The sequence below is a fragment of the Pipistrellus kuhlii genome, unplaced genomic scaffold, assembly GCF_014108245.1.
Source record: "Pipistrellus kuhlii isolate mPipKuh1 unplaced genomic scaffold, mPipKuh1.p scaffold_m20_p_2, whole genome shotgun sequence".
Taxonomy (NCBI): Eukaryota; Metazoa; Chordata; class Mammalia; order Chiroptera; family Vespertilionidae; genus Pipistrellus; species Pipistrellus kuhlii.
In genome coordinates this window covers 73,724,695-73,750,682 of record NW_023425515.1, presented here as the reverse complement: position 1 = coordinate 73,750,682, position 25,988 = coordinate 73,724,695, and the positions used below count along the sequence as shown (strand labels likewise).

The window sequence follows — 25,988 nt, the reverse complement described above, 5'->3', positions numbered from 1 at the left end:
TGCTTAATGCAAGACAAATATCATGTTTTGTTTCTTTGTATTTGACATACAGTAACAGTGATTGGGACGAAAGTGTACAAGTTGAATTTACTTTTGCTCTACAGCTAACATTGTAAAACATGGCTTCCTTGCTGCTGGAATAATTGGCCATCTAAGAAAGTCATTATTCTGTCACTCTTATTTTGAGTAGAACAGACAATGTGCTGGCTGTAGCAGGAGAGATGCTCTTCATTTCTGCTGCCCTGCTCAGGAATCCCACTTTGGGTGGGTACAGGTACCCCTGCTCTGCCTGCTTTCTCTTTTTTTTTTCTTCTCTATCTCTTAGAGACCTCCCCCCCCCCCTCCACCATCTCCTAAGCACATTCTGGTTCCTTGCTTTTTTCATCTCACAACTGAAATACAAAAGTGCAAATGATTGGTTACGTGGTTCATTGCAAACCCAGTGTAGCAGCCACAATTTTACAAAGGCCAAAATAGAAGTTGTAAGGATGGATTTTATTACTTTTAGCAGGATGTGCTATATTCTTGACTTGTCTTTTTATAGAAAATAACTCTAAATATTCACTCCATGTATTGTAATGGTTTTTATTTTTAAATCAAAATGACCTTTACATTACAGAATAGATACCGGTATGTAATGAATCCATTTCCCTAATACAGATCGCTCATATAAGATATCACTTGAACTTCGTAGAGTTTCCTAAGCACAAATACTTTAATTTTTATTTCAATGGAGGGTCTTTTACCAAATCACCTGGGAGAGGTTCATCTAGGAAGAGAGTATTAATGGTCCTTCTGCTAATACTAAAGCTGGAGAATTGAGTTACCACTCTGGAGAACTGGATTACCTCTTGCTTCCAGGGTGAATCTGTTCTTGCCCTCTGCAGTTGGAACTCAGAGAGTTATCCCTTTTAGTATCAGCAGCTCGTACACAACACACCATTTACCAATAAGCATGCATAATTGGAAAGAGAAGGTTCATAATTATCCCCACGATGTCACACATTTTGATTGTGCTTGGTCTCTTCATATTTCTCTTTTCTATTTCTAATGCATGTTTAACTGAAGCAGAAAGGGATTTTTGTAGATGTGCATGATTTCTCCTTTTTCATGGCATTATGGAAAACAGATCATTTTTAACTCAGAAGACACAACAAGGCCAGCCTTCTGATTATTTTATTTATAGTTTAGTGTGTTTTTATCATACCTGTGGTTTTGCCCTTTCACTCCTGACCTGCACAGCTATAGTACACTTCAGTAATTCTTACAATTAGTTATTCTATGGGTTTGGTGTTCTTTTATACATTGATGAGGATAGTTGATAACTATTTTTTGGAATTTTCCCAAGGTAAACTTTTATCCATTCTATATAGCATAGACCAGGGGTCTGCAACCTTTAAGACATAAAGAGCCACTTGGACCCGTTTCCGAAGGAAAAAAACCCTGGGAGCCACAAAACCATTGCGACATTTAAAACAAATATAACACTGCATATATTGTTTCTTACCTTAATGCTATATACCGGATCATGCAGTTAGCTGTCAATCTGAAGAAAAAAAAGATTTTTTCACTTAACAATGTAAAATATATTTTTGCAAATTAATAGCTAATTAAAACATTTAATTTACCTGGTTAATGGGATTTTTGCTCCTGAACCTCAGTGCACAGTGTCTGCACATCAGGGCTGTAAGACGTTACCTTTGTTTTTACAAAGGCTTGAAAATTGTCATCTGTGAGGCGTAATCGATGTTTGTTTTTAATATAGTTCATGTTGGAGAAGACCTGTCACATACATATGTGGAGCCGAAGATCGACAGGACTCCAAATGCATACTTTTTCATGTTTATATTAGTGTTGGGAATGGCATTCCATGTTTCGAACACAAGTTTGTCCTGTTTGGGAAGGTTTTCAATATCACTCCATTTATGATTCTGAGCCAGAATGGCCTTCTGACGGGCAACATCCTTAAGAGTAGCGGCCAAGCATTTGAACTTGGACACCCATATATCTTTGTCGGATATATTGGCCAGTTCCATCTCAAGATCAGGTTGTCTTACACCTGCAAATGCAGTCATATTCAATAGGGATGGATCTATCGCCAGGAGAGTGACAGGGAAGGATAATGTGTGTTTTTTCCTCTCTGAACTCACAGAATCGTTTCCCAAACGAACTTTGCATTGTGGTGATTGCAGACTTCAAATATTCCAAATTTATCGTATCATGACTTTGAACTCTCTCAAAGAGGGAAAGTGAGACAGTGTACCTCTCTGTAAATCTTTGACAAACACTGTCAACTTGCGCTCCAATGCCAAAACCTCCTCCAGCATGTGCAGGGCTGTGCCTCCTTTCCCCTGAAGGGTTGTATTTAGTGTGTTTAGATGTGCTGTCATGTCTACCATAAAATGTAATTTTTCCAGCCACTCTGGTTGTTCCAGCTCAGGAAAGGTGAACTCTTTGCTGGCCAGGAAAGTTTTTACTTCTTCCAAAGATGCGACAAAGCGTTTTAGCACCTCCCCTCTGGACAGCCACCGGACCTTGTTGTGGAGCAGGAGGTCAGAATATATGCTTTCCACCTCATCCAATAGCAAACGGAACTGGCAGTGGTTTAAACCCTCTGCCATTATCTTATTAACAACCTGAATGACCACATCCATCACTTTTGTGCATTCCGGGGGAAATGTTTGAGCACACAATGCCTCTTGGTGCAGGATGCAATGAAATGAGAGCAGCGTTCTACCCAGAGCCTTCTGCAGTAGAGCCACAAAGCCCTTCTGTGCTCCTCTCACGCTCGGTGCCCCATCAGTAGCCACTGAGACCAGGTGGTTGGTGTTTATTTTTTCGGCACTTAAATAGTCCAGGACAGCCTTACAGATATCCTCACCCCTTGTCTGGCCATAGTCTGGGGAGGAGGCGGCGCTGCCGCCGGTGCTGTAGAGCAGTGTTTCCCAACCTTCTCTCATGATGAGAATCACCTGGTGGAGTTGTTAAAACACAGATTCCCGGATCCCAACTAAGAAGTGCTAAACTAGAATTTTTGGGAACATATAGGTAAAATTGTATACTTAACTAGTGCTCTAAGACAGATTTTATATACAGAGCACTAAGTTAGATATGCAATTTTACCTATATGTTCTCAAAAATTCTAGTTTAGCACTTCTTAGTTGGGATCCGGGAATCTGTGTTTTAACAACTCCACCAGGTGATTCTCATCATGAGAGAAGGTTGGGAAACACTGCTGTAGAGCAAGTCCCCATGCAGTGCTGAAGACGACAGGGGCAGCGGGGTCAGGAGCCAGCCGCGCAGCCAAGATGCTGAACATGCTGGCGGGCATCCCCGAACCCCGGCTGGGCTGGGACCGGGACTGGGTGGGGCGCTCGGAGGAGGAGAAGCGCCTCAGCGTGTGGGGGGTCCGGAGCCAGAGCAAACCCAAAGAGAGCTCCTCCAGTGAGAGCGGCTGCTCCCTCCCCACCCCGCCCCTGCGCCCGCCTCAACAAGTCACCTTTAAAAAAAAAAAAAAATTCATCAGGCCCCCAATATTTTGTAAATTAATTAATGAGCCATGCATGCCATAAAAATAATTCATCAGGCCCCCCAATATTCCGTAAATTAAATTAAGTAAATTAAATTTAAAAATGTAAATAATAATTTAATTTATTTATTTTTAAAAAACTTTATATAATAGCCACAAATTTCCTACAGTGTACATCTTACAAAAGGACCTGTCTCCCATGCTTAACCAACAACAAAAATTAGTATTAGAGGTGAGTGATACAGCTCCCCGCCCGCCCCCTGCTGTCGGCCCTGCTGGGAGCCGCAGCAAAGGTTCAAAGAGCCGCATGCGGCTCCGGAGCCGCAGGTTGCCCCCTGGCATAGACATTTAGGGCTGAAGTATTTACTTTGAAAGTTTTTAAGTATCTATAGAACTATATTTTAAGAAGTTTTTCTTTCTTCCCAACAGGTAGATTGATAGATAGGTGGCTATTCACTTTGTTATGAATCATTAGTTCATCATCATTGTGATGATATAAATATTTCCTTTTGCTTCTCAGATTTCAAGCCATGTGGGTCAGGCTCTTGCAAAAAGTATAACCTTGAACTCTGTTTTACAAAACTGTCTAATTTTACACTATGTAAAAATCAGTTCTTGAAAGATTGCATAAAGCCATGCGTTATATTCATTCCCTTTGTCAAAGCAGATATTGCCTTTGGTTCAGGTTGGACCACAGTAGACTTGTGTACGTGAATACAGGTATTTCAGTGTAATATGTAATTTGATAAGCATCAGTCACTTCTATAAGATAGGGATACTAATAACTACCCTATAGATTTATTGTGATAATTGAATTAAATAAGTTGTGTGAAATGCTAAGTACACTCTTTAAAAAAAATGAGTGCTTTAAGATGTTGACTATATTTCTGAATACATGACTACAAGGTTTAAAAGTGAACAGTTCTGACTGAGGACAAAAGGAGGGTGTTACAAAGAGGTAAAACCTAAATTGGACTGGCTTGTCAGTTGGTTGGTACATCATCTGATACACCACAAGTTGGCTGGTTTGATTCCAGTCAGGGCACATCAAACCTGGGTTGCAGGTTTGATCTCCAGTTGGGGTTGTGTGTGTGTGTGTGTGTGTGTGGCAACCTACTTCTCTATCTACCTCCCTCCCTCTCTCCATCCCTTTCTCCCTCTAAGGACAATAAACTAAAGAAAATAATAATAATAATAAAAAAGAAACAGCATGTGCAAAGGAGATGCAGCAAAAGGGAGCATGAGGCAAAGGGATGGGCCTAGATATGAAAATTCTCGTAGACAAGATTGACTTTAGTTTTTATTCCAAAGTGAATGTTATTTTATCTATTAGATTTTTTTCTTTTTCCTTTAACTATGAGTTTTAGAAAGAATGGAGAATCTAAACCAAATTATCTAAATTGTCATTAACAGTATTATGAAAACATTAATGGAAAACACATCTTAATTTTAGATATCAATTTAGTTACTGAAGAAGGTGCAAAATACTGAAGAAAATGAGAGTATGTGGAATACAAAAAATTTAAAGTACACATGCTTCTGTTTATTTTGAGCATATTTATTTGGAAAATTTAATTTTCAATTGCTCTTCGGTAAATAACTCTTTTAAATGCTTTAAGATAACATTGTTAAAAGGAATCTGTTGTAATAAGGCAAAAAGCTGCTCAATAATTTGCATGTCTTCAAAATTTGTATTTGACAGTACTGTCTAAACAAAGCACTGTGAAATACTTTTTGTGTTTATTTAACAGACCTTCTTTGTCTAGGATGAATGCAATGTGGTATTAAAAAAATCTAAACATAAAAAATCCTTGGAATTATCCTTTCACTAATATACTACATAACCTTGACACAATTATAGTACTTACCTGGGCCTCATTTTTTTATCTGAATGAATTTATTTAGTTTTTTCTTACCCATGGAGCACCAGTTTTATGATTACTTGTCATCCATTTCCAAACATACAAACATTTTGTGAACAAAATTTATAAATAAAGTACAAATTGGTTTAGAGAAAAATAATATAAAATTCTGCTTATAGATGATCCTATTAAATATGCTTTTCAGAAATTATATAGAAAGGATATTTTGTTAGCAATATGGACATGGATAAAAGTTAAACTAATAGTGATTATACAAAGAATAAAATAACTTTCAGATTTTTAAATCATTTTTATGTGCAGATCTGACAACATATTTTAGTAGATTAGTAGAATAACTGCTCTTTTTCTATGAAGAAGTACAGTCTAGTGATATACTTTTTCATTTGTTCCTATGTACAATATTTATCTTTCTTTAGTAAATTCTTTAATTTACATATTTGCAAAAGTATTTATCTAAACATCTCTAGATGGCTCAATATTTTTTAGTGTTCTCTTTGACATACATTAACATAGATATATTTTTTTCTCATTTAATAAACTCATAGATATAAAAATTTACTTTTATTAGAAAATAGTATAACTACCTTTATTGTCAGGTAGTAATTTAGCTTTAGAGCCTGTCATGACTTGATATCCTCAGTTATTTGGATCAAATTTTCATTTGAATGACAATGTTCTTAAGGCTAAAAATGTATCTGCAAACCACAATTACTGGTAATCATAGAGTTCATGGGCAAATAGCCACTCTTCAGTCAACATGAAGAAGACCCTATTTATTTTTTAGGTATATTCCTATAATTTTAAACATGAAATATTAATCTACAGCAATCAATATAGTAACTGAAATATGACACTTTTTCATATGCCTCTCTATCAGCCTTTAAGAGTATTCTGCTGGATGCTAGTATTTATGAAATTGCTTCTTGAAAAAGAATACTCTATGAACAAATGTTTGGGAAATGGTGGATTCAACAACGTGAAACAAATTATTTTACTTTCGTTTCAGTGTCAATCTTCCAGAGGAATCTTAATTTGAGTGCTTAGCTCATTATTGTGTGTAATATTTCATGGGACTAAAGATATTGCACAGGATATATTTTGGAAAATACCTGTTCAACTTAAAAAACATTTTACATGAAAAAAACTTACATGAAATAATACAAAACCGTAGTCCACCTGCCCTCTGCTGCTCTGAGTGGAAGAGGGGCCTGCAAGACCAGGTGCTTTCTCGGGAAGGGAAGAGCCAGGCTGCCTCAGTCTTCTTTTTGCTTTGCTCTTGGAGTACCATTTCCTTATTCTTTAAAAGAATCCAAATAGAAGCAACAACAAAAAAGGGAAGAAGGTTGAAAAATGTATTTTCTAGAATACTAGTAAAAATAAAATTATAGTTTTTATGTAAGGTTTATTATATGATGAGCTTAGAAAACAGCTATTTGTAAATCAGAATAATTGCCCTTTTCCTATGAAGTCATTTTGGAGGGTGAAAATTGCTTTTCTTCTAGGTGAATTATTAATACTTGATTTTTTTTAAAGCAAAAAAAAAACCACACACGAAAATAAGGAAAACCCTGAAAAATTTCAATACAGATGTCTCCAAAAGGGTTATTGCTCCTAAGAGATTCCTCCCGCCCCAATGTGTCACATAATCTTTGTATAATTTATAAATGATAACAAAGCAATCAGGCCACATTCATAGAAGTCCAGTGACACATAATTTAGTTGAATCCGAGGATTAGAATTAATTGTCTCTCTTTGTTCCAAGTTCTAAATCTTAGTAAATGATTCACTGCATGTCATTACAGCTTAATATTTGCATGAAATCACAGTTTAGCTGGCACAATTTAACAGCAATTAAAAAGCTATTTAATCGTCATGCAAATTGATATGAGGACCCTTGAGTAAGAAGGGTATCTGCCTTTTTTTTAAGTATCTCCAAGTGGACAGTCATGTACATGCAGACACCCATAACATAATTGATAACATTCTTCCTATTCAGGGAGATACAAGTGAATAATAATTCATGTTCTCTGTTATGAATAAGACAAAAGAGCAACAGTATGAATATGCCATCTGTAAGAAGACGTTATTATGGTAATGATAATGTATCTTTATCTCCCAGGCATAAGTCTAGGTTGGAGGTAAAAGCTACACTTGTCCCTGTGCTCTAGTTTATAATCCCTTCCATATCTTCCTTTCTGAAGGCAGATGTTTCTGTAGCTCTCTGGAACATAAAATGCATAAAGCAACTTATACAGAAACCTTTTAGAAAAACTAACCGTCTCATTTCTAGGTATAGATGGCTGAGGCCCCTACCCATCATATTGTTGATATCAGGATCCAGCAAAATGAAAAAGGAAAATAGCCCCGGGCAGTTTGATTCAATGATTAGAGTAGGGGTGTCGAACTCAATCAGAGAAGGGGCCAAAATCTAAAATCCAGCCTTATATCGCGGGCCGAATGGTTTACTGAACAGTCATAAACTGTCATTGTGATGGAAACGCAGCGGAGTGCAGTGATGACAGCGCGGTGCGGGCCACATTGCAAGGCCTGGCGGGACGGATTTGGCCCGAGGGCCTTGTGTTTGACACATGTGGATTAGAGCATCAGCCTGTGGACCAAGGGGTTGCAGGTTCAATTCCTGGTCAAGGGCAGGCACTTGGGTTGCAGGATCCCCTTCCTGGTTGGAGTGTGTGCCAGAGGCAACTGATTGATATGTCTGTTTCTGTCTCTCTGTCTCTCTCCTTCTCTCCCTTACACTCTCTCCAAAAATCAATGGAAAAAATATTCTCAGGTGAGGATTAACAAAAAAATAAAATAATAAAAGAAATAAAAGAAAATATATAATAACACTTTTTATATTTCAAACCCAATACAGTCATTTAGATTATGACTAATGTTCTGCTACTCTGACACCATCCATATAACAGATCTTACTGAGGAGAGATCTCCCTGTCCTCACTAAGGCCATTCTCTACACAAACACTCTTTTTTAAAAAGATTACTTCACGGTGGCCAAGACATGGAAGGAACCAAAATATCCTTCAGAGATCACTGGATAAAGAAAATGTGGTACATATATAAAATGGGAAACTACTCAACCATAAGCAAAGGTGAAATACTGCCATTTGCAACATGGATGGATCTTGAGAATATCATGCTAAATAAGATAAGTCAGACAGAAAAAGTCAAGAATTATTTTATTATTCTGTTTATGTGTGTGTTTATCTAGCCATTCAACTAAAATATAAATAACAAGAAAGCATTAATATCTATCATATTCACACTATAAATCCAAGATCTCGAAGAGTATCTAGCACACATAAGAGTCACTAAAAAAATTATTTAGTGAATGAATGACTATAATCCAAAAGAAGCCTATATTGAAATGTGAATTTCTGAGGTGAGAATGTTAAAGAGAAATTCCTTCCCACCTTCTAAGCAAATGCACTCCGTAGCAGAAATTTAAAAAAAATTCTTAAAAATAGATCCTCTGAAAATTAGCAGGAAGTGTTTTCATTAGTTATTTTTCAAAATATATATTATAAGCATAATCTCACAAAAAGGATTCTTTCGTATTTCACATATAACACACAGTGCAGTGTTTGGCACCTAGTAGAACGTGATTTAATATTTTTCAACAAATATTATACTGAAGTTTGAATGACTCTGATAAGAGTAAAAGATTATTTATACAACTTTAAGAAAGGGCTGGAAGAGTTAAAGGATTTAAGTTTGGAAAAAGAGTGAAAAGGAACATACTCACTCACTCCTTGGGACCAACTTGGTTTATGCAGAGTCTTGATGACAAATAAGGAGTTGTGTGGGTCTTTTTATCAGCTCTTAAGAAGACACTTGTGCTTAAAATAGTTAGTCTCAATAAAAGTCTCATCACCATTTCTTATGCGCTTTCCCCCTCCCCAAATAATGCTTTTATCCCTTGGTATTGGGAGCCTCTAATAGAAACCATTCTCCTGCCTCCAGGTTCCCTTTGTCTTCCTCCTCTTCCAAACTTCCTTTTCATCCTAAATTTATCGTCATTTATTTTCAACCTGTGAGAAACAGATACTTAGGGATTATCAAAGGTAATGAGTTGTAGTTTTATCTGCATACCAAACATAGTATGAAAACTGAAGGACTGAGTACATGAATATACATGCATTGCAATAACTTATACTTATGTTAATATTCCTTTTTAAAAATTTTAATATGGTGAAGTAACTATTAAGATATAATTAAAACCTTCACATAATTTAAAATAATGTTTGATTATTATATATTTTCAATCACCAAATTTAAAAAATATAATTGCCATATCTTTTAGATATTTTCAGCTTTTTATATTAAATATTAAATCCATAAATTCAAAAAGTTAGATTCTAGACTATCTTCACCCCTAAAGACTCCTTTCTTACTGGACTTAATCAGGTGTTATTAAGCATATGTTCTTTATGGTTCCCATCAGAAGAAAGAGTTCAAGGTAATATAAAAGACCAATAAGTGTTTATTGATGAAGCTTTCAAGTTAGCATTATTAACTTATTGTCCTATACATGTACATTTGTTTTTAATTGCTTTTCTCTAGGGCCACCTTCAGCTCCTAGGAATGTGGTTTTTAACATCAATGAAACAGCCCTTATTTTGGAATGGAGCCCACCAAGTGACACAGGAGGGAGAAAAGATCTCACATACAGTGTAATCTGTAAGAAATGTGGCTTAGACACCAGCCAGTGTGAGGACTGTGGTGGAGGACTCCGCTTCATCCCAAGACATACTGGCCTGACCAACAGTTCCGTGATAGTTCTTGACTTTGTGTCTCACGTGAACTATACCTTTGAAATAGAAGCCATGAATGGAGTTTCTGAGTTGAGTTTTTCTCCCAAGCCATTCACAGCCATTACAGTGACCACAGATCAAGACGGTAAGTGCCACTGCTCTTCTCTCAAAACAGACCCATCATTCCCCTCTGATGCGTAACATTCTTGGTGGACCTATATTTACTGAAGTTGCAGTTGTATACTCTATACACTAAGGGGCGATTTTCTGGTTGTCTCTTGTAGTTTCCTAAGGTGCAGAAAGATATTTTTGATGTTTCCTCTTAGTACTACATTAATTAGATACAGTGCTTCTCTCTATTGTTTATACATTTATGTTTTTTATATAATCCTATATACTCGAATATATCTTAATGTGTCAGTTCATATTACTAATGAATTTAGACATAAAAATATTATATGAATAGAAATTATTTTGCCTCATTTATGCTGCCATCCCTTTCTCCATAAATAAAGCAAATAGTAAGAATTTATGTTAATTATAATTTATATCTATATAGTGAAAAGATTTCAGTCAACATACTTAACCATGATCTACTCTGAAAAGAAATAGCAAAATATTTAAAATATGTCCAAATGCTGCTATTTAAGTGCAGTTTGTAAAAAGTAGTTAAACTATATATATATATATATAATTTTTTAAATCCAGTTGCTTTCAGTTAAATGTTTTCTTTATAATGCTACAGATTTAGTTGGGTCCAAATACTCCTATAATTTTTATATAATTGTATATTCTCTTTAATTCTTCCATAATAATTTATTGTAGAGTAATAAAGCTTCAGAGATTTTAAAAATTCCCTTTGAGAAGCATTCATAAATTATTCTCTTATGGAAGAAAGTATTATTTCATATGAATATACATATGAAACAAATGTATAAAGATAAAACTATGTTCATACACTGTATTTATTTTTCTAGGTCTGTTATAATAGATGCCATAGACCAGGGACTTTAACAACAGAAATTTATTTTCTCACAGTTCTGGATACTAGAAGTCTAAGATCAAAGTGTCAGCAGGGTTGAACTCATTCTGAAGCCTCTCTCCTTGGCTTGTAAATAGCCATTTTCTCCTAGTGTCTTCACATGGTCTTTCCTCTGTGTGTGTCTGTATCCTAGACTTAAAGACCTTATCTCCAAATATGGTCACATTCTGAGGTACCAAGGTTGGGACTTAAACATATGAATTTTAGGAGGATGCAGTTTCAGCCCATAACAAGCACTAAAAGCAACATAAATATTGATATCTATATCTATATCTGTATCTATGTCTATATCTCTATATCTATCTCTATATCTATATCTATCTGTCTATCTATATCTATATCTATATCGATATTGATATCTATATCTATACCTATACCTATAGATAGATAGATAGATAGATAGATAGATAGATAGATATAGAGAGAGAGAGGTAATATGCAAATTAGCCAGGACACTTTAACTGTCACAACTGGCTTAGGAGGAGGCTGCATGCACAGATGGGCGGGAGGGGACTGTGTGCTTGTGAGGCATAGTGTGGGTGGAGGAGGCCTGGAGTGAACACACACACAGGAGGCGTCTACCCAAGCCACCATGGTGCAGCTGGAGCAGGCCCAGAGTGGACACATGTGGCCTGCCAGCAATCCCTCCAGAGCGAACACCTTTTCTGACCGCTCATTGGCTAGGCTCCCTGTATGCTACTCACAGTGTTCTTGGTAACTTGGCTAATAAGAATTCAAGAAGGTGATCTAGGGTTTTTCCACCTCACTCCTGGAGGGGGAAAAATGAAGATTCGGTGCTGGAGGAGCTAAGAAATGTCATATCCTGTGCTAGCCAGTTCATGATCAAGGGCATATACCTAAGTTGCAAGCTCCTCCCTGGCCAGGTCCCAGGTCAGAGCTCATCCAGGAGGCAACCAATCAATATGTCTCTCCCTCTCACATTGATGTTTCTCCCTGTCTTTCCCTCTCTCTTCCATGCTCTCTAAAATTCAATGGAAAAATACCCTCAGGTGAGGATTTAAAAAGAGAAATAAAGAAATATCATATCTTATGAAGGAGACATCTTGAAAATGCCTAAAGAAAGTTGTCATTTCTTTTCGTGGTGAAGGAACTGGAGTCCATGTGATGAAAACACCTTGGCGGCTATGGCAGCTGGCAATGGCAGTAGCAGCAGGGTGATTGGGTGGCACCTTCCCCTGATCAGCCCAGTTGCCTCCTGCCGAGGAAGGCCTGACTGTGTCCTTCAGTAGGATATCCCCTTAGGGCTCCCAGACTGTGAGAGGGGGCAGGCTGTGCTAAGGGACCCTCTTCCCCAGTGAATGAATTTTGTGCACTGGGCCTCTAGTTTTAAATAAAAGTATATAGAAAGTGGTGGAATACAACTAAGCAATTAAAAGACTATTGATACAAGCTTGGATTAACTTTAAGGGCACAGTGTTGGGTATAAAAGCCAATCTCAAAAGTTGGCATTCTGTATGATTCACTTGTATAGCATTCTTAAAATAACACATTTGGAGAATTTGTTAGTGGCCAGAGGATTAGTGATTAGGAGTAGAGAAATGTGAACCTATAATTATTGAGGAAGGGGTTTAAAAAACATTGCTAAACCTGTAAAATATGCAGGAAGAAATTTTAATATTCTACTAAACATATTTGAAATGCCTGTGACTATTTTATTCAAAATATTATATATTTCACATTGCTGATGTCTTCAGAAATGCATCAAATAAATAAAGCAAAGACAAATAGTATCACATAATCACCATCTCTGTCTTTACTATGCAATTTTTCCCTTTATTTAACAAATAGCTCTACTTCATAGAAATTGCTTTACAGTTGTTCAAAATGAAATTCTTTTTAAAAATATATTTTATTAATTTTTTTACAAAGAGGAAGGAAGAGGAATAAAGAGTTAGAAACATCAATGAGAGAGAAACATCAATCATCTGCCTCCTGCACACCCCCAACTGAGGATGTGCCTGCAACCAAGGTACCCTTGACCAGAATTGAACTTGGGACCCTTCAGTCCACAGGCTGACCCTCTATCCACTGAACCAAACCAGTTAGGGCTCAAAATTGAATTCTTATTTCTTCTCTTTTTTCTTCTTTCCCATAACATCAACAAAATATTGACAAATATACCTTCAAGACAGAACAGATTAGGGTCTTTTGTTATTCTCTGCTTTAGCAGATTATTTCTAAGGCTCTTTTGATGCTACCTAATTAAAAAAAATACATCCCAGCATAACTATTTTTAACTATAGGGTATAAATAATTGCATTAGTATAAAAACAATATATCTATAAATAAAAGATGTATGTTAATATGCATCATAATTTTATACATACATATAGCAGCCTTTCATTCTAAGATTAGGAGAAAGTTTATTTATTGTGCTTTTCCACTTAGCAGAGAATAGAATATAAATTTTCACTTCATTAAAACTATTGCTGTAAGGACAGAAGGTATAGTAAGCATGAAATAAGTTATAATATCAATATATTGAGACTATACATTTTAGAAGGATAATGTTCATAAGCAATCTTCCCTAATAAATCTATCTTTTAGAAGAATATTAAGGAATGATTATTCCTAATTTAATTTGACTATTTTAATGTGTGATCCTATCTAATAAAAGAGTAATATGCAAATTTATCATACCTCCACTCACCCACAAGCCATGCCCACCAGCCAGTCAGAAGCAAATATGCAAATTAACCCAACCAAGATGGCTGCAGCCACAGAGCAAGCAGAAGGCTTGGGTTTCCCCAGTGATGGAGGAAGCCAAGCTTTCCAGAAACCCTGGATTCCACTCAAGGCTACAAAGTTTCAATTATAGAAGATAAATAAATCCCACATAACAGGGCCTCCACTTAGATTGCTGGGGGACATGGCTGGCCTGCAAACCTCTCCCAGGCTGCCCCATACCCCAAGGGAACCCCCACCTTGATCCAGGACACCTTTCAGGGCAAACCAGCTGGCCCCCACCCATGCCCCAGGCCTCTATCCTATCTAATAAAAGGGTAATATTCAAATTGACCATCATTCCAACACACAAGATGGCTGCCCCAGGTAGTCAAAGATGGCTGCCCCCATGTGGACACAAGATGGCCATCATAAGATGGCCAGCGGGGAGGAAGTTTGGAGAGACCAGTCCTTCAAGGGAAGGCAGTTGGAAGTGATCAAGCCTGCAGGGAGGGCAGTTAGGGGTGACCAGGCCGACAGAGGAGGGAAGTTTGGAGCAAACAGGCTGGCAGGGGGGTGGTTAGACATCAATCAAGCTGACAGGCAAAAGCAGTTAGGGGCAATCAGGAAGGTATGCAGGTGAGCAGTTTGGAGCCAGCACTCCTGGATTGTGAGAAGGATGTCCAACTGCCCATTTAGGAACCTAACCTACCAGGATCAGGCCTAATAGGGTAGTAGGACATCCATCAAAGCATCCCAGATTGCAGCTGGGCTGAGGGATACACCAACCTCGTGCATGAATTTCATGCACTGGGCCTCTAATTAGTAATAAAAAAAATCAACATACTTTTAAATTTTATTTGGAAAATGTGTAAAAGTCCAAAATTGAACTAAAATATTGCCACACATTACTAAATATTATGACCAGCCTTGCATGCATGAGTGACGATCTCATGTCGTAATTTTTAGAGACACCAAGAAGCCCCTATCTCTTTGTGCCTGAAGTTCTGACATTAGAGACTTACATCATGAAAAAATGCAGATGCTCCAGGCAAGAATAACATTATGAAGCAATTCATCTGTGGATGTATCAGTTGTTATTTTTATATCAAAAGAAGCCAGATCATCATTGGGTAAAAGAGGAGCTTATAGAAACTGGAGTGTCTAAAAACTAAACTTCAGCCTTGAAAAGATAATACTTTTACAACTGCAGTTCAGTAAGGTTTTTCTGATTATTTTACTTGGTTATCTTTGGAAATTCTCTTTGAGGTGCCTGAGAGACATTTTTTTCAAAGTTATTTGACAACATATGAAATTTTATTAAACTGGAGGGACCACAGTAAATGATTTATTTCATTATCTATAGGTTACATATTATTGTTTTTATACTAAAAAATAAAAGCAATATGTGCTATTCATAAACCTTTAATTTGTTCAATAGATGAACAATGATAAATGAGTCCTTAAACCTCACCCTCTGCTGGGGAGGCAGATACTGCATAGGTAACTTGACAAGTATGTAATTAGTACTGTGGTTAAGTCCTACAAAGGAGAGAACTCAGGACATTTTAATAGCATGTATTCTCCAGGTTCGGAGGATAATGGCTGCTCTTTCTGAGGAAACAACATTTAAATTAGTTCTGTTTTAAGAGATGACTAGAAGGTGACTAGGCAAAAAGAGGCTGGAAGAAGGGAAAGAATTTTAAGTAGAAGGAACCACGGGAAGGTTGAGCAGTTGAGGAATGAACCATTGACAACTAATGTATCCAGAGCATCTAAGTAGTTGGTCTATTGCAGAGGCACAGAAGGATTTGAGGAAGGAACTGGAGATTTAAATTAGACTTTGGAGAAGTGAGTGGGTGTCTGCAAATTAGCCAAAACAAGTTAGAGAGTCAGCATTTATTAGAAAATTTTGGTATATTATCAGGGCCACAATTAAGGAAAAGAAAATCAGCATCATAATGCTAGTAATATTGTTTATGAGGTGACCCTTACATGAGTAAAGAAATAAAATATTACAGGCCAAAATATATAGACAGTTGTGTTAACTATACTTTCACTGCTCGATATATGCGATTCGATGAATGAGGATAAAGAGGAAGTTTACCCTAAATTGGCTCTTCATCCAGGTAATCATTTCTCATATTTAATAGATATTAAGAAAACTACATTAAACAACCTTGCCTTAATTGTTTGTTATCTGTTTACAATTAAACGAATGTTAAAAAAAAAAAAGAAAAAAACTGTTTGCCAAATCACTTAGAAGCACTTAGCTGTAGTTATGTGAAACATTCCTTGATTATTCTGATTCTAGTTGGATAAATAAGATTTTAGATTTAAGACTGTGACTCTCATAATTAGAAATCTTTGCAATAAACCTTAATTAACTGTCTCCTATAACCCGTAAGAGCTATATTTGTAACCTATTTTCTTAGTTTATTTAAATAGTCCTTCAAGATGTTTCATTTACAGATCAAAACAAGAAAGCAACACATAGAAAATATTTAATTTGAATCTTTAGTTCATGATAGGAAAACTAGGATGTGTAATTCAGTAAAAGGGATTATTCTGGTCAGAGACAGTAAGGGAAAATGTTAATCATGGAGAGTCAACCTGAAACAAATTTTGTTTGTAGATATTCTGACATGTGCAAAAACCCTTAGGGGCCATGTTCAGAGTAAAAGGCATGCTAAATTACAAACCAGTTCTGCTGACATTTGCTAAAGGGTCTTTAAAGTAATTATTGTCAGGAGCAGATTGTCCAATTCATTGGTTTCTTAAAATATACATTCAGCACTCCAGTTTGTGCCACTGGGTGACTATTCTGTTTAGGTCTTGCCGTAGGCTCACATTTTGATTGCACATTTAATATATTTGCTCATGAATGAATTGAACTGACACTGAAATAGATGTAAATCAACAAAATTACTCATATATTTATAAGCGTAATATGTATATTTAATTTACAGTTCACTTCCTTTAGGTAATACAGTCTATTTCAAATGCCAACATTTTGTACATTGCTGGAGTAGGTAACTAGGGACACTGTAAACATACATGCATCTTTATATCTGTATTTTAATGAATTTTATGACTGGATATTTCTCACAGTCTGCATTGTGTTTTCAAAATTTGACAGCAAATATTCTATTTTCTAAAATCTGTGCATCTATTCAAAGTAAAAAAAAATTGTATAAAAGTTCTAAATGCTTACCAAAATACACTGAATATAAGCCAGTGGCATGATTAGTTGAAAAAGGCAATAACCATAATTTAAAGTAACAGATATGCTATACTATTTGTATTTTTCATATATCTTTAAACCTAAGAAAATAACTTTAAAACTACAGACAACTTACATTGAAGGGCAAAATTTTACTGTCTCCTCAGGAAAAGTTGTTTCTCTTCTGAAAGGTGCACTGAATATTTTATTTATGGAAGATAATTGAAATGTCAGCCTAGTTCATCATAACTAAATAACTTTATGGTCCATCCAAATATTAAATTGTAATAGAGTCTGGATGACTGTAAACTTTGTTTTCACTCCTGAGAAACATTAAATTACTTCAAGTTTGCTGCCATTTTGTGGCATGCATCTTTTGAATAAATGAATGATATAGAAAAGTCCCATAGACTTTAACAATTAATTCCCTTAGGCTTAAATACAGAATTTGAACTGCTCCCAGTCAGTCAAGTACATAAATTGAATTGCTCCCAGTCAATTATGTACAATAGTGCTCATATTATAGTTCTATCTCCCTGGACCATAATTGTATTTTGTAATAGTTTGCTTTCCTAACCATTATGTAAGTTTCTTGATAGCAAGAATGATGTATTATTTGACTAAGAATATCCTCAATCTACATTGTCTATAACTTAATATATCTCTGTCAATTGCATTAACAGAAATTGGAGATGGTTTGAGTTCATCTTTGTGAATTTATTAATTCATTCAAAAATATTTATTGGCCCTAACCGATTTGGCTCAGTGGATAGAGTGTCGGCCTGTGGACTGAAGGGTCCCAACTTCAGTTCCAATCAAGGACATGTACCTTGGTTGCAAGCATAGTCTTAGTAGGGGGTGTGCAAGAGGCAGCTGATCAATGTTTCCCTCTCATTGGTGTTTCTAACTCTTTACTCCCCTCTGTAAAAAAAAAAAAAAAAAAAATTCAATAAAATATGTTTTAAAAAATATTAAATATTTGCTATCTGTCTGGAATTTTATTTTTCTATGTGCTTGGGTTATAGGAACAAAAAACAAAAAAAAAAGGAAGAAAAACAAATAAATGATTAACAGTGTCCCTGTCTTCATGGACATTATATTTTAATGTTGAATAAGGACATGTCCCATGAAGAAAAATTAAGAAAAAAATGATGTGGAAGTATTGAGGACATGGGCAATTTTACACAGAAGAACAAAAAACACCTTTCTTGATAATATAATAATACTTGAACGGATCATAAATAGAAGAGAAAACTCTGTTAATATATAAAAGACTACTCCAGGAAGTTGGATTTAAAAAAAAAAAAAAAAAAAAAAAAAAAGGAAAAAGCTTAGCCGGTTTAGCTCACTGATAGAGCATCAGCCTGCAGACTGAAGGGTCTGGGTTTAATTCCAGCCAAGGACACATGCCCAGGTTGCAGGTTCAATTCCCAGTAGGGGGTGTGCAGGAGGCAGCCAATCAATGATTCTCTCTCATCATTGATGTTTCTTTCTCTCCTAATCCCTTCCTCTCTGAAATGAATTTTTAAAAATGGCTTGTTTTAAAAAAAAAAGGGGGGGGGGAGTTTTAATTTAACTAGGAATTTGTCTAGAAAGTAACAAGAAAATATTATTGCATGTACTAAGTTTCATGCTCACTAAATCCTGGTGCTATACTTACAGAATTTGCAACAAAACTTCTTTAATAGCAATTATGCCTTTTCTTTGATCATATATTGTTAAGAAATTTGTTTAATCCTAAACTTTATTTTAAGCAACTGCCCTTTAGTCATCAACTGTTTCTCTGAGAAATTCACATTTGCACATTTAGCAAGAAAGGTAACTATTTTCTTTAGTATAAAATAATAAGATCTTACTGTACTTTTGATATTTCTACTAATACATCAACAATCTTAATAAAAAATAGTCTTCCCTTTACTCATTTCCTTTCAAATAATCAAAATCTTACAACAATATTGATATAATACAATTCAATATACATTTTCAAGAACTGAATGCCTGATACCTTACTGAGTATACTAGTACTAAAAATACATATAAAATAGTAAGTGATTAAATATTGATATGATAGGCAATGAATGTTAATATTTCATTTATCTGGTTTTTTGAAAGAGACCCTAGTTGTCTGACCACACATTTATCATTTTAGGCAGTAAGCAAAGTATTTAATAATGAAAAATTAAAAAACAAAAATTTAACTATAGTTTTCTAATTTGCCTAATACTATCTTTATTGTTTTGATATGCTAAGGTATCTAAGGATAGATTTCATAGCTATTGATACCTTTGTGCTCTGCTAAGGTATCAATAGCTATATCCTCCCTTACTTCTTCTCTACCAGGCTCTCACTCTAACCCAGGTCTTCGACTTATTATTGTCTGTGGTCATGGCCTATGTATAGATGCATATGAAATTGTTGGTTAATCTCTTTTCACCCTCCCTGCCGTCCTTCTTTCTGACATTCATCATTGTGTTCCATACTTCCATGTCTCTGGACCTATTTTGTACACCAGTTTATTTCGTAATCATACTATATATTTCTTAAGTAATCTTTTTTTTTTTAATATATTTTATTGATTTTTCTTACAGAGAGGAAGAGAGAGGGATAGAGAATTAGAAACATCGATGAGAGAGAATCATCAATCAGCTGCCTCTTGCATACCCTCTACTGGGGATGTGCCCGCAATCAAGATACATGCCCTTGACCGGAATCGAACCCGGGACCCTTCAGTCCGCAGACCGACGCTCTATCCACTGAGCCAAACCCGTCCCGGCTTAAGTAATCTTTTATAAAGCATTTAAATAACTTACCAAAAATGATAAATATATCTATATCAGTAGAAATCCCCTTTCATTTTGTCTTTAAGACCTTATTTTAGCCTGGTGGTATGTTTCAGTGGTTAAGCATTGACCTATGAACAAGGAAGTCCCAGTCAAGGGGACAGTTTGCCTTCTATTATATAGAATACTCATGTAAATGGATTTCCTCTGTTATTTACTTTTTATATAAATAGTAGATGATTAACTATTTTCTATCTATGAATTTAGATTATATTTGCATAAGTTTATTTGAAAGTTATGTTCTATCTCAATTTTAAAATTTTAAGTTTTTTTATTTCTTTTCATAAAGATAAATGTGTTAGTTAATTGTAGATATGACATACACATTCAGATTCTAGAAATAGGGAATAAGTTCCTACAAATGTCTAATGTGCTGCACATTTTGAATATTTAAAATGTTCAAAAGCCCTAGTAGGTTTTCTCAGTGGTTAGAGCATTGGCCTGCAGACCAAAGAGTCCCAAGTTTGATTCTATTTAAGGGCACATACATAGGTTGGAGGATCCTCCCTGACAGAGACCCCAGTCAGGGCACATGCATGAGGCAGCCAATCAGTGTATTTCTCTTATATTGATATATCTCTCTGTCATTCCCTCTCTCTAAAATTCAATGGGAAAATATCCTCAATGAGGAGATATATATATATATATATATATATATATATATATATATATATATATATATTTTTTTTTTTTTTTTTTTTTTTTTTTTATTTATAAAAGCCTAAGCGACCTTCGCAACCAAACGGACTACCGACTACCGAACAAGTAGTGGTGACTAGGCCGTCAGGGGGGTTAGTGAGGGACGACCAAACAACTGAGCAGCAGGCTATGTGGGGCAACCAGACTGGCAGGGAGTTTAGTGAGGGATGATCAAATGACCAAACAGCAGGGTGAGTGGAGTGACCAAGCCTGTGGGGGGGGCGGGGGGTGTCAACCGGGTCAGCAGGGGGGCCAGTGAGGGGTGACGAGGCCAGCAGAGGGGAGCAGTTAGGGGAGACTAGATTGGCAGTGGGGGCCATAAGGGGTTACCACACTGGTGGGGGGCAGTTAGGGATGATCAGGCAGGCAGGCAGGCAGGTGAGCAGTTAAGAGCCAGTGGCCCTGGATTGTGAGAGGGATGTCCAACTGCTGGTTTAGGCCCGGCAGCTGGACATCCCCTAAGGGGTGCCAGATTGGAGAGGGTGCAAGCTGGGCTGAGGGGACCCCCACCCATGCATGTATTTCATGAGCTAGCCCTCTATTAAATAAATGAAATGTTCAACTGCTGTTTTTATTTTTATCATCCAAATGTTTATTTTTACTAATTCCTTATTGTTTAAAGAATTACATATAATATTACGTATGTCTCCTTTTTTCCCCATTGACCTATTCCCAGCCACCCCCAACTTTCCACCTCCCAGCTCATGTTTTCACCCCCGCTAGTGTCTGTGTCCACTGGTTATGTTTATATGCATGCATACACGTCCTTTGGTTGATCGCTTATCCTCCCTCTCCGCTGCCTTCCCTCTGAGGTTTGACAGTCTGTTTGATGCATCTATGCTCTGGATCTATTTTTGCTCATCAGTTTATGTTATTCATTAAATTTTACAAATTATTGAGATCACATAATATCTGTTGTTCTCTGACTGGCTTGTTTCCCCTAGCATAATGCTATCCATATCTATCCATGCTGTTGTGAATGCTAAGAGTTCTTTCTTTTTTACAGCAGTATAGAATTTTGTATCTTGCTACATTGCTGAATTCATTTTTTAAATCTAGTAGTTTTTTTTATGGAGTCTTTAGGGTTTTCTACGTATGACATAGAAATATATAATTTGTTAATATATTATTTGTGTATAATATATTACTTATGAATAATGACAGTTTTAATTCTTTTCCAATTCAGATGCTTTTAATATATTTTTTATTGATTTTATACAGAGAAGAAGGGAGAGAGATAGAGTTAGAAACATCGATGAGAGAGAGTCATCGATCAGCTGCCTCTTGCACACCCCCCACTGGGGATATGCCCGCAACCAAAGTACATGCCCTTGACCAGAATCGAACCCAGGACCCTTCAGTCCCCAAGCCGCTGCTCTATCCATTGAGCCAAACCAGTTTCGGCTCAGATGCTTTTTATTTCTTCTTATTGTCTGATCACCATGGCTAGCACTTCCAGTACTGTGCCAAGCAGGCGTGGTGAAAGTGGGCATCCCTGTTTGTTCCTGATCTAAGGGGAAATGGTTTTAGTGTTTGCCAATGGAATATAATGTTAGCTGTAGGTTTGTCATATAAGGTTTTTATTATGTTGAGATATGATCCCTCTATTCCCACTTTGCTGAGGATTTTTATCAAAAGCTTTTCTGCATCAATTAATATTATTATGTGATTTTTTTATCTCTCAATTTGTTTATGTGGTGTATCACATTTATTGATCTCAAGATATTATACCATCCTTGCATTCCAGAATAAATCCAACTTGGTCATAGTGTATGATCTTTCTAATGTAATGCTGGATCCAGTTTGCTAGAATTTTGTTGAGGATTTTTGCACCTATCAGAGATATTGGCCTGTAATTCTCTTTTGTTGTAGTGACTTCATTTGGTTTGGGGATTAGGGTAATGGTGGTTTCATAGAAAGAACATGGAAGTATTCCTTCCTCTTGAATGTTTTAGAATAATCTGAGGAGGATAGGTTTTAGTTCTTTGAATCTTTGGTAAAACTCCCCTGTGAAGCCATCTTTCCAAGAGCTTTTGTTTATTGGAAGTTTTTATTACTGTTTCAATTTTCTCCATAGTTATTGGTCTGTTCAATTTTTTTAAATATATTTTATTGATTTTTACAGAGAGAAAGGGAGAGGGATAGAGAGCTAGAAATGTCAAAAGAGAAACATCGACCAGCTGCCTTCTGCACCAGCCCTACCGGGGATGTGCCCACAACCAAGGTATATGCCCTTGACCGGAATCGAACCCGGGACCTTGCAGTCCGCAGGCCAGTGCTCTATCCACTGAGCCAAACCTGTTTTGGTTATTCAAATTTTTTTATTCTTCCTGATTGAATTCTGGAAGATCGTATTTTTCTAGGAATATGTCCATTTCTTCTAGGTTGACCAGTTGTTGTTGTTTTAATAGATTTGTTCATAGTATTTTTTTTTTTTTTTTTTTTTTTTTTTTACAATTCTTTGTATTTCTTTGGGGTCTGTTGTTATTTCATCTCTTTCATTTCTGATTTTGTTTATTTGGGTCCTCTCTCTTTGCTTCTTGGTGAGTCTTGCTAGAGGTTCATCAATCTTGTTTATCCTTTCAAGGAACTATCTCTTGGTTTCATTGGTCTTTTGTAGTGTGTATGTGTGTCTATGTCATTTCCACTTTGATCTTTATTAATTACTTCCTTCTGTTCACTTTGGGCTTTTCTTGTTGCTTTCTTTCTAATTCTTTAAGTTGTAGAGTTAGATAATTCATTACAAGTTATCCTTACTTCTTGAGGTAGGCCTGTAGAACTATGAACTTTCCTCTCAGGACTGCTTTCACTGTTTCCCATTAATTTTGGATTGTCATTTATTTCCAGGATGTTTTTAATTTCTTCTTTGATCTCTTTGGTAACCCAATTATTGTTTAATAGCATGCTATTTAGCCTCCAAGTATTTAAATTTTTATGATTATTTTTATTGTAGTTGATTTCTAATATTATGCCATTGTGATCTGAGAAGATGCTTTATATAATTTCAATCTTCTCGAATTTGAAGAGACTTTGCCTGTGTCCCAAAACATGGTCTCTCTTTGAATATGTCCCCTGTGCACTTGAGAATGTATATTCCATAACTTTGGGTGAAATGTTCTGAAGATATAAGTCCATCTGATCTATGAGTCATGTATGATTGCTGTTTCTTTGCTGATTTTTTTGTCTAGAGGATTTTGCCAGTGATGTTAATGGGCAATTAAAGTTCCCTAATGATTGTATTGTTGTCAATCTCTCCTTTGTATCTTCCAGAATTTGTTTATGTATTTGGGTGCTCCTGCATTGGGTACACATATATTTACCAGCGTTATATTTTCTTGTTATATGGATCCCTTTATTATTATGACTAGGGGCCTAGTGCATGAATTTGTGCACCTTGAAATAAACTGTGGGTAGAGAACCTGTGGTGGGCACAGGGGCAGATCTCACCCCATCCTCCTTGTCCCTGGTGGGCACCTCCTGCCGCAGCTCCCAACCGCTGTCTGCTGGCAACCCTGCTCCCACCACTGCCCCACCCACACACTGACTGCTTAGAGATTGGGGCCGGCACCAGCAGTGGATACTAGTGGGGCTGGCACCATCAGTGAGTCCGAGTGGCAGCTGCTTCCCTGATCACCCCTAAGGAGGAGGGGAAGGTGAGGAAGCCTCAGGGGTGGACGGGGCTGGCAGCCTCAGCTCGCATGCACTGACAGCGCTGAGTGATTGGGACCGGCACTGGGAGCTGGCAGCGGTTGTGAGCAATGGCTCCAGTGCTGGCTGCGGGTGCAAGTGGGATGGTGCCCTATATCCCTATGGTGGTGCACTTACAGGTGGTCCTGTGACTTGTGGCTTGGCATAACAGGTCTCACCAGTAGTTCTGATCTGGGCTGGGGCTAGGGCACATGCTGGGTAACAGCTCTCTCTGTACTGGGTGCAGAGTGCTCACAGAACAAAGTCTGTGCCCAGGGAGAGGTGCACACCAGCCAAAGGCTCTGTCTGTGCTGCTGGCAGAGCACCCACTGGCCCAAGGATCTGTCTCTGCCAGGGGTGTAGCACACACTGGACTGTGCCTTTGTCTGTGCCAGGGATGGGGTACATGCCAGCCAAAGGGTCTGTCTGTGCTGCTGGCAGGGGAACACTGTCTGTGCTGGGTTTGGGTGCACCCTGGCCAAGGGCTCTGTCTGGGCAAAGGGTGCAGCACACACCAGCTGAGGTTCTGTATTGGAATCAGGGATGGAGTAGGGAGTGGGGTGCCCGTGACTTGCACTGGCAGCACAGGGATCTGAAGCACAGGGTCCTGGGACTCTGGGTTTGGGCTCCAGCTAGGAGGCACAGCTCAGGAGATCTGTCTTGTGTGCACTCACTGCAGTCAGCTGAGACCCACATCATGGTACTATGTTGTTCACCGCCAAGCATGGTAGTGGTTCCATGCAGGTTATGGCTGGCATCTAGCTCTCTGCACAGGTCTGTGGGTGCTGTCTGAGGTCAGTCTGGATGTTGATGTGGCAGCACTCCTGGCCTCCGTTGCTCCCCTCTAGAAGATGGCATAGGTTCCTTGCCAAAGCCAAGCCAGCCTGGGGTGCCCACTGTGGTAGCAGGGTTTCCCCATCTAGGAGAGCCTGGACTGTCACTGCCTGGGACTCCTGAGATATCTATCTATCCCTCACTCACCCACATACATACCACACGCCCCTCAAAATACTTTACTCTGACACACTCTCTCCCTCCCTGTAGACTTGTTGGCCACTATGTTGGATCTCCTCAACTGCTGTTTTTATTTAGGTGTTTTACAAAATGTGAGATACTTGTATTAATAGCTGCACAATTAAACACTTTTAAATTCTACTTAATTATATACTTAAACTATAACTGATCTGCAAAATTATTTACTAAAAAAGATATTTCAACCATTTGAATGGTATTTATTGAACTGCTGCCAGCTTATGTTAGTTTTACATGTATAAGGTATTAAAGGTATTAATTTTAAGATGCCTAAAAATGTTAGACTTTAGCTGCAAATCATCAGGCAGGATCCACACGAATAAAAGAGAAACATGCAAATTGACCGTACCTCCATTGTGCCCACAAGCCACATCTACGAGCCAATCAGGTGTGAGTATGCAAATTAACTCAACAAGATGGCTGCGACCACAGAATGAGCAGGAGGCTAGGGTTGCCCCCGGTGACAGAGAAAGCCAAGTTTCCCGTCCAGTCTCACCTGCCCTGGCCTCCGCTCAAGGCTAAAAAGTTTCAATTATAGAAGATAAATAAATCCCAGATTCCAGGGCCTCCACTTGGGCCACCAGGGGGCGTGGCCA

At 37.3% G+C, this 25,988-nt stretch overlaps 1 protein-coding gene across 2 annotated transcripts in view; it reads left to right on the top strand.

Annotated features, from left to right (window-relative positions):
* Positions 1–25,988, top strand: part of EPHA6 (EPH receptor A6) — an 874,394-nt gene that overhangs the window by 352,147 nt on the left and 496,259 nt on the right. For both annotated transcript variants that reach the window (XM_036445896.2, XM_045584048.1), the window contains one exon: positions 9,994–10,329. In XM_036445896.2, coding sequence (XP_036301789.1) covers positions 9,994–10,329 — 336 coding nt within the window. The remainder of the gene's footprint in view (positions 1–9,993; positions 10,330–25,988) is intronic.